The sequence below is a fragment of the Triticum aestivum genome, chromosome 2A (genome assembly GCF_018294505.1).
Source record: "Triticum aestivum cultivar Chinese Spring chromosome 2A, IWGSC CS RefSeq v2.1, whole genome shotgun sequence".
In the NCBI taxonomy this organism is placed as follows: Eukaryota; Viridiplantae; Streptophyta; class Magnoliopsida; order Poales; family Poaceae; genus Triticum; species Triticum aestivum.
In genome coordinates this window covers 94785901-94802113 of record NC_057797.1, presented here as the reverse complement: position 1 = coordinate 94802113, position 16213 = coordinate 94785901, and the positions used below count along the sequence as shown (strand labels likewise).

General features: G+C 48.2%; 1 protein-coding gene across 2 annotated transcripts; it reads left to right on the top strand.

Annotated features, from left to right (window-relative positions):
• The first annotated feature begins 454 nt into the window (after nucleotides 1-454).
• Nucleotides 455-2438, top strand: LOC123184895 (uncharacterized). 2 transcript variants are annotated; one of them, XM_044596937.1, is made up of 3 exons: nucleotides 459-1482; nucleotides 1602-1760; nucleotides 1966-2438. In XM_044596937.1, the coding sequence occupies exons 1-3, from the start codon at nucleotides 582-584 to the stop codon at nucleotides 2037-2039; spliced, it is 1134 nt and encodes a 377-aa protein (XP_044452872.1). In that variant the 5' UTR covers nucleotides 459-581; the 3' UTR covers nucleotides 2040-2438. The 2 variants fall into 2 exon arrangements, with proteins under 2 accessions (XP_044452871.1, XP_044452872.1); XM_044596936.1 differs by having other exon boundaries at nucleotides 455-1482; nucleotides 1602-2438.
• Nucleotides 2439-16213: the final 13775 nt, after the last annotated feature.

Genomic DNA, 16213 nt, shown 5'->3' with positions numbered 1-16213 from the left:
CAACGATCAACAATTTTAGTAGAAGCAACTAGTAATTATCAACAAAATTCGATCAATATACGTACTCGGCCCTCCTATACTCGAATTCTGGCTCCGCCACTGGTGGAGAAAGTAAGACGTACAGCAGGTTAGTAATGATCCTGAAATAATCAAGCGGCAGATCGATGCATGGTATATACCGTGCATGGTAGAAAATGCACTCTCGTAGTAGTTGGCTGTAGAAATTTCCTGTGAACACCTAGAGTCATCACTACTAGAGTCTGCAGCAAGTCTCTCCCCTGTCTGCTTTTTCACACTGCCATTGCATGTTCAAAGGGTATGATGAGACGCCCGGAATAGCAAAACTGCCACTATCACTGCGATGCATCATCCATGGCCAGTTCCGGGCTCGCCGTACCGGAGGAAGCTACGCGGAAGGCTCCGGCCAAAGCAGCTCTATTTGCACACGGCTCGGCCTTGCTGCCTTTGGGGACAGTACGCGTTTCGTCTGCTCAGTCCTCCTCCTGCGCTGCTACAAGCACCACCATCGCCAGTTGCAACCCATCCCATCCCACCAGCGCGCGCACGGACCGAGACCGGCAATGGCGAGCTCGGCGCCTCCCTTCCTCTCCCTCCTCCTCCTCGTCCTCGTCGCTGCTGCCGCGGCGGCCTCGGCCTCGGAAGAGCGCCCGCGCGTCACCCCCACCTTGGTCCAGTGCCACCCTCCGCAGGCGCAGGCAACCGCCAACGCCAGCAGCGCCAAGAACGCCACGGCATTCCGCGCCAACGTGATGTCCCTCCTCGCCAAGCTTCCCTCCGCCGCGGCGCCCACGGGCTTCGCCTCCCTGCGCTCCGCCGGAGTGGTCGGACGCGACGTCGCGTTCGTCCGCGGGCTCTGCTTCGGGTACGCCACGCCGTCCCAGTGCCGCGAGTGCCTGGCCGCCGCGGCCAGGAAGCTCGCCGACGCCTGCGGCGCCCGCGGCCGGCGCGCCGGCGTCTGGACAGACGGCTGCTTCGCGTCCTACGCCGACGTGAACCCCTCCTCGCCCAGCTACGACGGCTTCCGCGCGCGCATCATCACCGGTGCCGACGCGCTCATCACCAGCACCTCCTACGAGCTGCAGAGCCTCGCCGACCTGGCCTGGCGCATGGGGCCAGTCGCGGCCACCAACGCGGGGATGCAGGTGGCCGTGGACTGGACAGCCGCGGCGAGCGACTACAGTAAGAACAGCACGGTGCGCGTGCTGGCGCAGTGCGCGCGGGACCGCACGGCGGAGGAGTGCGCGTGGTGCGTCCAGTACTCGGCGCGGGTGGCGGAGACCTGCGCCTGGTCCTGGTGCCCCCGGCAGTCGGCGCGGGCGGGGGACACCTGCTGCTGGGGCCTCGACGCGTGGCGCGACGGCGTGGCCGGCGCCGTCGTCGGCTTCGACTGCTACCTGCGCTTCGACGTCGCCGTCGCCACCGCCACTGCGCCGGCGCGGGTGCCCCTGCTGAAAAGGATCGGTGAGCAGAGCACACTGCACAATCTCCTCCTCCTCCTCCTCCTCCTCCTCTTCTTGGCTAAGTAGAACAGAGTCGTGGAGAACATTTTGATCTGATCACGGTGGACACAATGGGTGCAGGGAAGTTGATGAACGATCACCCTGTCCTCGCCGCGGCGTTCGGGATAGTCGGCGGCGGGCTGGCCGTGGCAGCATTCTACGTGCTGATTGAGGGGATCTGCCGCTGGATGGAGAGCAAGATCAGGCCCGTCAACAACGCCCCAGTTGTGCCAGTAGCAGGTACGTACAATCTTCTCCACTCATCTGTGCCAGGGATTCAAGGAAGGATGTTCTTTCTTTCTCTCATGTTCAAATTCTAATTTAGCTGAGTGCATTTGCTGGATGTGCATTGCAAGAGATGGATGATCTGAACCTCCAACGTGTTATGCTCTGCTCAAATCTGAATACAGATGTAACTGCGTCTGAATTGCACGTCTCCTTGCAGTTGCAGGGCCGGCGGCCGTCCGGGCGGGAGTGGAGATGAACCCCCCGCAGCCGCAAGCCAGGGTGATGGACTGATGGTTTGATTTCAGCAACCGCTCGGCGATCGATCTGCACTGCGGCAGCAACATACTCCAGTAGCCAAGTCTGTAAATAGTTAAGCATGCGTGCACTAAGCAGCAGTAGTAGCAGCACCAGCAGTACCGACTCTCGACTCTTGATGCTGCTGGTCTTCGGAATCCAGACTTAATTCGTGCTTGCAGATCTCTTATATATAGGAGTAGAAGAGAAACATAAGTATTAAACCTTTAATCCTCGATCCACCGTTGATGCCCGTGTTACGATATATGGGAGTTATTCTCAGCTATGAAGTTATCATGAACTAGTAATATGTGAGTTGCCAACTGTTTACATACTGTTATGGGCTCCAAAACTTATCTCGGCTTTTTTCTTTCTGAACAACAAAAACTTATCTCAGTTGGGTGTTGTCGTTTTGTTTACCAGATGATACCCACACATTGTTGCGGGAATATTTTGCAACATTTTCAATGAGATTCACCGCATGAAACATGGATATTTTAAGTAATAAAACATATATAAAAGCTTATTGTGTTCGATTATTGTTAGTTGTAAAATATTTATTAAATATAAATAACATAATGAAATGAAAATTCTCATGCATGTTTGCATGTTGAGGTGAGTCTTTATCCATACATACATGCACTGGCGGAGGGCTCCAGTGGGCAGGGTATGGCAGCCGCCATACCTTGATTTCGGGCAAAACAAATTTAATACGTATGCTTCTACGGATCTACCGATCGACAAACTCTGGACTCGTTCGACTGCATCGCCGGTACAGAGCCTGATGGGCCGACGCATCCAGGCTGTTGGGCCAGTAGCGGTGCCCCGTGGAGATCGACCACGGGCAGGATCGGTTCGATCGAGCGCCTACGAACCAAAAAAACGGCACACACGCACGCTCTCCAGACGCGACGCAATCCAAAGGCCAAAGCTAGCGCGGCGGCGGCGGCTGGCCTGGTCGCGAGGACAAGGCGGGCGACCAACGAAGGCGGCAGGCTGGGGGCTTAAAGGGCTGCGGCAGCAAGCTTCAGCGGTGGCTCCAGCGCCGCTCCAGCGAAGGCAGCAAGCGACATCTTCAGCGGCGGCAGCAACTGATGGCTCCAGTGGCGGCAGCAAGCTCCATTGGGATTTTCCTGGCAATTCCTAGGTAATTCCCCAGGGTCCGAACCAGAGACTAGTTGCGGCCACTTTGTTTAGGTATTGCCGATTTTTCTTCTATCAATTCTCCAGGATCTGAAGTTCCGAACCAACTGCACTAATTCTGAATATAATTGTGTACTGTACAAACAAGTTTCTGTATTTAGATGATTGTACGTATAAGCTAATAAGATGCCCAGCCTGTGTTGTTCTGTCCAGATTACTAGAAGATGGATAGAAAGGGGAATGGACTAGTAAATCCAAAGAAAAGGGGAAGAGGTAATTTCTCTTTGTCCTGAAATTTTATAGCAATTTTGAACAGCAACTTCAAACCTTAAATTCAAGCAGATTGTAGTGATATATTAATGTTGTGATTGCAGATTTGAAGAAGTATTTTGAAGTATTTGGTAGTGGCAGCAGCTCAAAATCAAATCCAAGCACCCGTGAAAGTGTCAATATTTCGGCACATGCCATTGAAAGCTTCATTATCGATATATTTTAGGTTGCTTTCCTATTGAAACATGCCTACATATTCATTGTATTTGGTTTTTGGTTTGTAATTTGTCTTAACTCTTTTGATTTGCATCAAAAGAATTATTTTCTTAAGACTTCGCCACACCTTAAATTTTTTTCGTCCTCCGCCTCTGCATACATGTTGCATAATAGTGTGACATGCTTGCATGTTGAAAAAATAAGTTGGTGGAGGTGGGCCTTTTTCCCATGCATGTTACGTGATGAGGTGGCGTGCTTGCATGTTGAGAGAAATAGGTTGGTGAAGGTGGGCCTTTTTCCCATGCATGTTACGTGATGAGGTGGCGTGCTTGCATGTTGAGAGCAATAGGTTAGTGGGGGCTAACTATTTAGATATAAAAGATGCCATTAAGTTACCTGGCTATTCATAGGCAATTATGATGAAAACTAAAACTTCTTTGGACTGTTTTAGCATTTTTTTCCCGAGCTCCGAAGTTATCATCCGGTAATATGCCAATTACCATATTTGTCTTACATTCTTAAAAAGTTGATCCTCACTACTAACAATTCTCTCTACATGCACACCATCCACATCAGCATGATGCCACATCTGCGTTCAATTTTACAAAAATCTGCCACATCAGCAGTGGTCAACAACCAAGCTGACATGCTCTGATTCTTTTTTTTCCTGAGCGCAGTCTATTCCTACTCTCTCTGCATTCAGTTTTCTTTTAAATAGCAAGCACTGCAGCCCATTACTCCATCAACATGCAGCCCATTATTATTCACGATGGACAATACAGGAAACTGATGAATGCGTCCAAATTTTGTGTGTGGTCGTCTTCCCTTCCTATTCCGGTGTCACAGCATAATCTCTTTCCCTTCCTATTCCACCTCCTCACTTCTCACAAAGAAATAATGCCTCTCCTTGCCCAGCATGCACAAGTGATCACGTCGCAGGCGAACCGAGTTTTTTCCCCACGAGCCACGATTGCCCACTATCAATGCAATCATCTTAGTGCCAACCATTACCGGTGTTTAGTGGAGTCTTTTCCCATTCACTGCAAGCAAGCCTTCTCCTCTTCCCATCATATATCTCCTTGAGATGCAACATTGGATCCACCTGGTCGAGCCAAGCGCCGGCTTGCCTCCGTCATCATGGGAAGCTCCAGGGAACCGAGGCAGGATTATGGTACCCCTTCCCTCCTACCTGACGACCGGGGCTTGCTCTCTTGCACAGTTGCAGACCGACGTCAAACTCAAGGTCATATCTATTCTTCCCGGTCGCAGCCAAGTACCACCACAGTTTATCTGGTTATATTGTAGGCCCTCGCACATTTTCCTTTTTGTGTTCCGCAGATCCTGCTACCTTTTTGCCGACGTCCGGCCAGCGTCGGCCACAGCACACAGGCACGCGCATGCTCAGTCGAAGAAGCAGTCGCGGCTTAGCAAAGGGAGCCCGTGGCATGGGCTGGAGAGCAGGTCGCAAAGGGCGAGGCGGTCGGCGCTGGGCTCCGCCGTCTAAGGGCATCTTCAGCCGTTCGGTTCCCCAGGGCGTCTAAATAGAGCGGCCTGGGGGCGTGCCGGTGCTAGTTCGGTCCCTGGGGCGACCTAACTCCCAGTCACGCCCCCCAGCACCGGTCCCAGGATGCGGGGAAATTTAAACTTGGTCGTTCTCATTCTTAAAAGACGCCACAAATTCGGCGATCGGACGTAGTCTGGCGTTACAAAAAAACAGGGCGCCGCACGCCGCAAGTTCGCGTGCGCAATGATTCACTCGGCGGGGTCGGTGCCAGGCGTTGGCGGAGTCGGCGTGCGCGGGCTCGGCGGTGTCGGAGCTGCTTCGGTGCTGGGCTGTGTCGGCGCGGTTTCGGCACTGCTGGGCGGCGATGTAGAGGCGTCGTTCAGGCTTGGCGTCCGTGTGGTCGTGGGCGATGGAGCTTGCGTCGTCGGTGTTGCCGTCGACAGCTCGCTCAGGATGAGGCCGCGCTGCACCAGGTACCACGTCTTGAGCTTCTCGTCGTTGCTCTGGAGCATGTCCGTCCCGCCCATCAAAAAAGCCATGTCGGTGTTCCTCTTCTTCGCGGCGACGTTCGTCCGGAGCAGGTCGAGCTTGATGGCGTTGTTCTTCATCAGCGACGACCACCGCGCCTCGGTCTTCTCTTCGCGTAGGACGGCCCGGGCCTGGGCGTCGCCGAGGTGCGAGAAGGGCAGCGGTCCACGGTAGAGATGGGGCGTCGGTGTGGACGCGTAGGCGGCGGGCAGCGAGTAGTTGTATGGAGGGTACTGCACGCCGACGAAGGCGGGCGAGGGCGTGCGCGTCGCGGGATGACCATGAGGGAAGGTCACATTTGGGTTGAACCCACCGTGCGCGTCGCCGTTGGCGTAGCCGGGTGACGATGAACCCCATGGAGATCCAACGCCTTGCTGTCCCCAGGGCGCGTACTGGGCGTGGCTGACGACGGGTGGATTCATCCCCGCCTACTCGACCGATGAGGAAGACCGCCGCCGCGCGCGCCGCGTTGTCGCGGGCCTTCTTGGCTATGGCCCTGTTCCGCCGGTCTGCGGTGACTGCTTCGCGTCGCTGAACTTCCATCCTCCACTCGGCGTTCGACAGGCCCGGTGGCTTCGATGGCGGCGCCCTCGGCTTCCTCTGCTTCGGCTGGGCCACGGCGCCAGTCGCGGTTGCCGCCGCGCGGCATGGCGTACTTCTTCGGCGGCATGGCGGCGACTGGAAGGCGAGCGGGAGGGAGTTTGGCGGGAGAAAGGGAGAGAATGGCGGGAGGAAGGCGAGCGAACGGGAGAGATGCGAGGAAAAAGCGTCAAGAAACGGCGGGAAAAGTCCCTCGAATCGCCACCAGGGCGGACACACGCGCCTTTTTGCTTGTGCCGGCTCCCCAAGCGCCCCCCCAGGGCGCCGGGTTCGGACTGGGTCCGCCGACACCAGTTTTGACCCGAGCCGACGAAAAACGGGCTTCTGGAGGCGCGACTGTGCCGTTCTTTTTACGCCGGCGCGGCAAAAACGCCTGAGAAGGATCTGTTGGGGACGCGGCTGGAGATGCCCTAAGCGCATGAGGAGGACGCCACGGTGCTACGGGAACGGCCCGCCATGGTCTTCGAAGAGGCCGGCGGTGCCGGGGACCAAGGAGCCGATCGAGCGAAGACAACCGCAGCGTGTAGATGAAACTCGAGACCGGTGGACCTTCCCCGCCATGGCAGCACTCTCTGCTTCGGAAGCCAAAAAGGGAGCAGCAGTGGCAGGCGCTCCCCGGCTCGCGGCGGCTCGGTGATGAGGGGGCGGTAGCCGCCAGCTCTTGCGCGCGGCGCGCACCGAAAGAAGTGAGCGGCGCCAAACACGCGCGCCAGGATCTCCGGATGTCAAGCACGACGTCCTCCGGCAGCCTCACCAGCGAGAAGGCTTCCGGGTTCCTCATCTCATCTCGCCCGCAACGCGACGTCCTCCGTGCTCCGGCAGACCGGCAGCCTCACGATGAGAGCGCCGCGCATGCGTGTGCATGCCGCTGCTGTTACTTGCATGCACACCTCTCTACATGCAGGCAAGCATTATTATTTATTTGCTATTTACCCTATCTACGTAGCCAATGGATCCTAGCTAAAGAGGCGCATATCAGACCAGAGTGTGCTTGCTATACATAGGAACAATATGTGAAAATCTTGCTCCTCTAACAAGGACATGTTTGAATTTCCTTTGTCAGCATTTCTCCATGGTTGATCGCTTTATTTCCATTTGTTAATACTTTTTTGTGTGAACCATTTGTTAATACTTAACTTTATTTGTACTATTTTTGGCTATTACTAAAATTGAAAAGTATTATCACATGGGTTTTGTTGAATTTAAACTTTTTACTTTGGCGTGCCATAAATTTCCCGCAGCAACGCGCGGAGTATCATCTAGTTTTCCATATGTTACCGGCTTTAAAACATAATCCTGGTGGATTTTACGCCAGCTTGTTTCTAGCTCAAAGCTATGTTCATGTGTTTAGAGATGTGTAGCCATTTTGATTCACAAACATATGCAAAAAGTTGATGCTTTTGCCGTATGACATGTCTCGAAATTTGTACTTCGCGTCAAAATTATGAAATTTCTATGCCTATGTAACTTTTCTGAAAAAAAAAAGGCTCTCTGTATAGACAAAATACAGCCCAAACCATCTCTGTTTAGCAGTTAGCACTTTGTTCACCTTCAATTGTAGGGAAAAAACAAAAACAAAAACACACACAAAAGTGGACGTAGCCCAGTCTAGGACTGCGAGAACCCATCCTTTTCCAGCCCGTCACTCTCCTCCTCGAAATTGGGCCTAATCCTTCAGCTCCACGGCTTGAAAAAGACTATGCAGCCTCTTCTAAAAAAAATGCAGCCCAGCAGCAGCCGATGGAGGAGCTTGTTAACGAGCGCTCCTTCGGGAGCCTCGCAACGATCAGCGCCACTTGGCGCGCTCTCAGCCATTCGCCACGTGTCACGCTCTGGGCGTTCGCTTCGAATTTTATTTTTTTTATTTTTTTACGCGTTTTTGGCATTTTAAATGTTTTTTTCTGAATTTTTTTGACGTTTTGATTTTTCACCGGTCTTCCTTAGCTTTTCAATAAAAAAAATTTAAAAAAATATTTTGCGCGAAAAAACGTGTTTTCTATTGTTTTTTTTTCATGAGAGTTACGGTTTTGCTTCCGCGAGAGCCACGGTTTTGCTTTCGTGAGAGTCACGGCCGTGCCTCTCTAAAATGGAAAAAATGTGTTTTCTGTTTTTTTTCACGAGAGTCATGGTTTTGCTTCCGTGAGAGGCACAAGTGTGTTTTCGCGAGAGTCACGGGCGTGCCTCTTGGAAACGAAAAAAACGTGCTTTTTGTTTTTTTTCTTTCGCGAGAGTCACGGTTTTGCTTCCGTGATAAACATGGTTGTGTTTTCGCGAGAGTGACGGCTGTGCCTCTCAGAAAGGGACAAAAACGCATTTTTTGTTCTTTTTTCCTTTCGCGAGAGTCATGATTTTGTTTCTGCAAGAGTCATGGTTGTGCTTTCACGAGTCACGGCCGTGCCTCCTCGGAAACAAAAAAAACATGTTTTTTTCCGCGAGAGTCATGGTTTTGCTTTCGCGAGAGACACGGTTGTGATTTCGTGAGAGGCATGGGCATGCCTCTTTCGGAAAGGAAAAAAACCTGTGCTCTTGGTTCGGTTTTTTCGTTCGTTTTTTTCGTGAAAAAAGTTCGTCAAAACCTATCAACATGGGATCTAGTTTTGAAGATCTCGACGCGAGGAATCCCACGGTGAAAGCGGTTCGAGATTTGGACGCACGATTTGAGAGATAAAACGTTTTGAATAAACAGATCTATGAAAAAAGAGAAAACTCCCAGGTTGCGACAAGTGGCGCGATGTATGTGCGCCAATTGTCGCAACTAAGAAAATTGAAGTGATCTTTATAACGAGTACTCTTTAATTAATGATTTCGCCGAATGGGTTGCTCTCCGCCGTGGAATGCTGGCGCACGGCGCACACTTTAAAAAAACAGCCACGCTTCGTCACTTCCGAACGGGGCTTTGAAATTCCATGGCCTCATTTGTGTCCTATGTTGGGAGACATATTTTCTGCTAGAAATGCTCGTGATTTGAGTGTCTTTTTTTTCAAAAACAAGCTAAGACGGTTGCCTTCATTATTCTTGTAAAGAATGCTGTAGTACCCGCCTCCTAGGGCTCTTCGAGGGCAAGAGTGCCCACCGTGCCATGAGTTTCCGGGTGACATTGCCGCCGGGGCCTCTCCATGCCGTTTGATCTGCCCAGACGACGTGTGCCCCGACAACCTGCTGGGTTGTCCATGATGGGTGGACCGAAGCCACCGTCATTGGGCGGTGTCGGGCGCACCAGCGAGCGCCCCTCACGCGGAGGGCCGGCCAGACCTGCTTGTCGACGTCTTCAGCCCTCGAGGCAGGAGTCACACCTGTGTGCGCAGCCCTGCGCGCGACGTGGAGGCTGGATCCACTCTTGAGATTGAGCTAATCACGCTTGGTATTTTTGCGTAGTAATCAGATTACACTAACGAGCCTTAAGAAACAATGAACAACAATAAGTGGCGACCAGTCGCCAGGAGGAGGCTCCCATCGAACGAATTAGTTCGCCCCAGGAGTATCGATCGAGCGAACGAGCATGCTCTTTTTCGTCGTTCTACACCCCTTGTTCCGGCGAACCATCGAGTTCCTCCACTGGCCTATGAAGCGTGTTTGGAAAACTGGGTAGACCCAATTTGCTCACATTTGGAGGAAATAAATGTCATTAACCAAAAAGAATCTTATACATAAAAAGCAGAAAACACACAAAAGTACAAATATTGCCCCTGTTTCAACGCACCGACGATTTCCTACTTTAGAGGGTTGAGAGTGAGCGGGGCGAGGGTTGGGATTGGTCTGTTCAGTTATGGTTGTCTGAGCGAAATAATTTTCCTACTTTAGAAAATGAGGCAAATTGGATTTCATTAGAGATGCCTTTGCAACAAATTGCACGAGCCGGCGGTTTATATTTTTTTATCAAGTTACATAATTTTTTTGGTTAGGATAAAAAGGTAAATGCCTTGGTTGGTTGCTTCAAGAGTTAATAACGAACACCGTCGCATATCAGTTGCATGCCCAACAACGTGCATCATATTTTTGTTTTGTGTTAACGCACGACATTTAACTATATGTTACAACTTACAACGTGACAATGGTCAACTGCTCAAGAGACATTAGATCTACCTACTTGGCTCGAGGGCGTCATGGGTGGTGAAAGATCGTGGATGTCGCCTAGAGGGGGGTGAATAGGCGATTTAAAATAATTACGGTTTAGACTTGAACAAATGTGGAGTAAACTTAACAGTTAATTTGTCAAGCACAAAACCTACAACAACTAGGCTCACCTATGTGCATCAACAACTTACGCTAAGCAAGATAAACTACTAGGTGATAGCAAGATATATGACAAGAAACAATATGGCTATCACAAAGTAAAGTGCATAAGTAAAGAGATCGGGTAAGAGATAACCGAGGCACGCGGAGACGACGATGTATCCCGAAGTTCACACCCTTGCGGATGCTAATCTCCGTTTGGAGCGTTGTGGAGGCACAATGCTCCCCAAAAAGCCACTAGGGCTACCGTAATCTCCTCACGCCCTCGCACAATGCAAGATGTCGCGACTCCACTAAGGGACCATTGAGGGCGGTCATTGAACCCGTACAAATGGCAACCCTTGGGGGCGGTCACCGAACCTGTACACGTTGGCAATCCTTGGGGGCGGTCACCAGAACCCGTCAAATTGCTCGGGGCAATCTCCACAACCTAATTGGAGACTCCGGCGCTTGCCCGGAGTTTTGCACCACAATAATTGAGCTCCGAACACCACCAACCGTCTAGGGCGCCAAGGCACCCAAGAGGAACAATCTCTAGGGTGCCCAAACACCCAAGAGTAATAAGCTTCTCAAACTTCACTTCCACGTATCACCATGGAGAACTCAAACCGATGCACCAAATGCAATGGCAAGGGCACACGGAGTGCCCAAGTCCTTCTCTCCCAAATCCCACCAAAACAACTAATGCTAGGGAGGAAAATGAGAGGAAGAATGAAATAAGAACACGAAGAACTCCAAGATCTAGATCCAAGGTGTTCCCCTCACTTAGAGGAGAAAGTGATTGGTGGATACGTGGATCTAGATCTCCTCTCTCTTTTCCCTCAAGAACGAGCAAGAATCATTGGAGGGTTGAGAGTTAGCAAGCTCGAAGAAGGTCAACAATGGGGGAAGAAGACGAGCTGAAGAGATAAGGTTCATTGGGGAAGAAGACCCCCTTTTATAGGTGGGGAAAAATTCAACCGTTATGCTCACAGTCCGCACAGAGCGGTACTACCGCTCCAAGGAGCGGTACTACCGCTAGGGCGGAAATACCCCTTTGAAAAACAACAGCGATGAGGCAAAAGACCAGAAGAACCACCAGAGCGGTACTACCGCTCGTCCTCAAGGTACTACCGCTCGACCTCACGGTACTACCGCAAATGGTAGCGGTACTACTGCTTGCGAGCGGTACTAAAAAATACATCCGGGCCTACCACCGCAAGACTTGGGACAAGTTTTTGGTCCGGAGCGGTACTACCGTTGTAGGAGCCGTGGTAGTACTGCTCTAGAGCGGTATTAAAAAATTTCATCCGCTCCAATTCGCGGTAGTACCGCTGCAGCCTTTTCAGAACACCAAAACTGTCACAACTTTTGCAAACCGACTCCGAATTCGATGAAACCAAGTTTGTTGGAAAGCTAGCAACAAGGGCTAATACAATCTTTAAAGAAATATCAATAAGAAGCAAATGAGAAAATGCCCATAAGAAAATGGTGAGAACCCTTCCTCGGAAAAGACCGGTAAAACCTCCAACATCGAAAACATCATAGAAGATGCATGCGAACTCCGTTTTCGATGAACTCAAGCTTGTCATCAAGATGACCATAAGCTCTAAGACTCACAAAGAGAACCAAACAAGAACCAAAAAAGATGATGCAAGAATGCAATGGTTTGAGCTCTCTACTAACGATACGATCAAGCTACCAACTTGAGAGCCCCCCTTGATAGTACGGCAAACGATCCTATAACCCGATCTCCAAACTACCACCATGAGACCGGTAAAATAGAAAACCTATCAAGGGCAAACCTTTGCCTTGCACATGGTCCACTTGAGCTAGATGATGACGATCTTGACTCCCTCAAGTTGGACCATCTTTCTTGATTGCGTTGGCTCGATGAAGACTAGATGATTGCTCCCCCATAGTCCACTATGGGTGAGACACTCTTCGACACATCTTCATAAGTCCATTGTCACCACAATGGACGGCAAGCTTCAAGCACTTGATCTCTTCGCGATGATCCACTTGAACTTGCACACGGCAATCTTGATGACGATCACCACTTGATGTCATCCCCTCCAAGGGTTGAGTGATATCTTCCTCTTGACACAAGCCCATGAACACGTACCTAACCCCACGTAGAACTCTCACATAGACCATGGGTTAGTACACAAAGCAAAATGGACAATGCTTACCAAACCATGGGATCACTTGATCCCTCTCGGTACATCTTCTACGCTTTGTGAGTTGATCAACTTGATTCACTCTTGACTTAGTCTTGATCAACCTTGAATCTTTCGAACTCTATTCATTTGGATGATGTCTTGAAGGTAAACATGAATGATCACACAATATTCTTCTTCAAGACATGCTTGCAATAAGCTCAACTCTCACATGACCAAGCTTTGGATAATTCCTTAATAGCACCTTGGTCAACACAAACTCTCCTTGAAACCAACACATGTACTCCAAGAAAAGCCTATGGACAAAACCTTCAAATATAACTCAAGGCAACCATTAGTCCATAGAGATTGTCATCAATTACCAAAACCAAACATGGGGGCACCGCATGTTCTTTCAATCTCCCCCATTTTGGTAATTGATGACAATCACTTTCAAGAGAGTTTATACAAGGAATTATGCATCACCATACACTACAACAACCAATAATGCATGCGAATGAGATGCAAAAGCTAAGGAAACATAAACCAAAGCTTCTCCACAAAACTCTCTGAAACTTCTCCCCCATTGGCATCGATTGCCAAAATGGGCGAAAAGCTTAGAGGGCCAATATAGATTGTGTTCCTCCATAAATTGTGTATTTCTCAACAAGAGAGTGGAATGCAATACACACATCCAACGGTAAAATACTTGGAGGAAGACAAACTATATTGAGGCCCAAAGATTGCAAAAGAAAGATATGCCACAAAGACATAACAAAGAGAGAAACAAGCAATCAAGCAATCAAAAGATATCTATTGAAGCAAGCTATCAAAAGATACCAATTGAACCAACTAGGCCAATGATCCTACGAGCCACATGAATAAAAGATATTATGATATGAGCAAAGGAGTGTTCTAAAGAAACTAGAGAGGCTCCCCATGATTTGTGCACACATAAGAATATTTGAATTTGGAAACAAAGTGCACAAAATAGGATCATAGCTCCCCCAAAATCAATAGAAACTTACAACAAGTGCAAGTGAGCATATAGGAAACTAAGCCTAGTACATGTAACAAACACATGGTTGAGCAATAAGTGAAAGAGGCAACTTAAGAATGGGCTCAACCAAAATGATGTGTGTGAGTCAAGGCAATGCACTTGAGAAGACTAATGTACGGATGAGCATTAAGCATCAATAAAGTCTTGAAAGATTGAGGCAACACAGTGCAAGGCCTATCATTCCCACACACAACAAGCAAATGGGTTCACAAGCTTACTAATAAGCATATAGAGAACCTATGCTTGTGAAAACCCGCGGTGAAGATAGAAGATGAAAGGCGCGTCAAGACGAGGGATGCCAATTAAGATGGCAAAAACCTCGTAAAGATAAGCATGAGGAAAATAATCTTCACCACACAAGAGCGCATCAAGATGCAACGATAGAAGACACGCACTCAAGGCAAAAGCTTTCACGGAGCCACCAAAGAAATAACATAAGAAAGACAAGGTGGATGTAAAAGAAAGGATATCATCTAGATATGCAATTTCTCTCAAGTGTATAAGATTCTAGGTAGACGAAATCATGATGATATATATATCTACACAGAAGGATGTACACCCGAAATAGTTACAACACGAAGGAACAAGATATCCAAAAGGAAGTCATACATATACCAATAAGATATTTGCTTGAGAGCATAGCACATGGCTAGATATGGTCTTATTGTATATAAATGAATTCCAACCACACAAACATCAAAGACATCACAACTAGCAACAAGACATCATTGTTGGGATGCTTTGAGAAAGGAAACAAGTATCACAAGAAAGAATGGATAACATGCCATGATACAACCTACACAAGGTTGATGCAAGAAATGTGTGTGCATGAAGTATATGAAGATACTTGTTACCGAGATAAAATTGGAAGGATGTAGTAGATACCAATCGAAGGTACAAAGTAGTTCATTGATCATCCTAGCTTGACTCCAATAAGCACATGGTGACAACACTTTCCTTGTGAGTGAGCTGAGCATCCAATGCATCTCCACTTGTTCCTAGAACAACAACACAAACAAAATGGTACCCAAACTCATTGGGACCAAAGAGTTAGAGAACCAACAACACATAGGACAAACTCCACATAAATATGTGCATATAGATATGAAAATGAATTTCATGCACATCTCATCCAATTTGAGACTTGGTGGAGTTCCCCCTATATATTGGGTCAAAGAAAGAAAACATGCCAAAGAAACTACAAGAAGTAAATATGCATGATCAAGACTTTCAAGAACCGAGATCAAAAGACAAAGAAATACCAAGCGAAGAAAAGATACCAAATGAATAAATCATCACTTGAAGGATATCCATAAAAGATACATCAAGAAATGAGATATTCATTGATACACTCAAAAAGAAAGATGTCAAACTCCCAAAAGAGAGAATGGTTCCAAACAAACCAAGCCCTCTACAAAGTTTCATGATGGCACAAAGCACCAAAAAGAAACGGCTTGCCTTCCACAAACACACACTTGATAAGGATCACAAGATGAGTGTTTTATAGAGAATAGGATAGCTCCCCCAAGACTAGTGCATTATAGAGAATTTGCATTTGAATACAAAATGCACGAGGTGGGATCACCACTTTCACTATATCTAGAAAACACTAGACAAGGTCAAGAAATTAACAAGATCCACAAGTGGTATGGAATACAATGGGAGTTGACACAATCCTAGGCAAGAGAAAAAGCAAATAAAAGCAAAGGCCAATGTAAAGATGATCAATAATTTCTACCACACATAAGTGAGTACCAATTGTCAAAAGACAAGAAGTATTTGGAAATAATTCCCGGTGGTAGATAGCAGATATCCGACATCATTTTCACATCAAACAAAAAGCAAATTGCAACTTATAGAGCTAACATGCCACCTAGGAACAAGATAATTTACAATATCAATTCTAGGTGATAATATCTCAAATGTACACATTTTCTAGGCTAGTAATATACACATAGCATATTACTCCCCCATAATGTGATACCAATTAAAGATAAACAAGAAGCAAAAAAACGATCCAACAAGAGATAATTAATGGACAATTTAGAATTTGAATTTCTCATGAGAAGACATACCACATGGCGACTAGATAATATTGAAATATCAATGCTAGATGGTATTACTCATGTACACACATATATAGAATTGTGAGGTGCACAAAGCACATCACTCCCCCATAATGGGATATTCCATTAATCTCTCACAAGAGCCAACTAAGAAATGAGCAAGATGCAAAAGGCTCAACGCATGACACACACGTACATGATGTGCAAACCAACACACACATACTTGATTTCTTAAGATAATCAAGTTGGAAGCACAACATATACAAACACATGCAAGGAACAAAGCCAAACATGCAAAGGGGCAAGTAACTTTAAATGTAAACAATTTAAGCACGAGTTACCGCAAGGAGGAACATTGAATATAAGATAGAAACTTGATAATCCGAATGACTTGGCTTGAGACAATAAGAATG

What these genes read in the sequence shown, in the direction of transcription:
- LOC123184895 (XM_044596936.1), top strand. Translation starts at nt 582, where the DNA reads ATGGCGAGCTCGGCGCCTCCCTTCCTCTCCCTCCTCCTCCTCGTCCTC. An exon ending in GCCCCTGCTGAAAAGGATCG is followed by an intron (nt 1,483 to 1,601) that starts GTGAGCAGAGCA and finishes CAATGGGTGCAG; the next exon opens with GGAAGTTGATGAACGATCAC.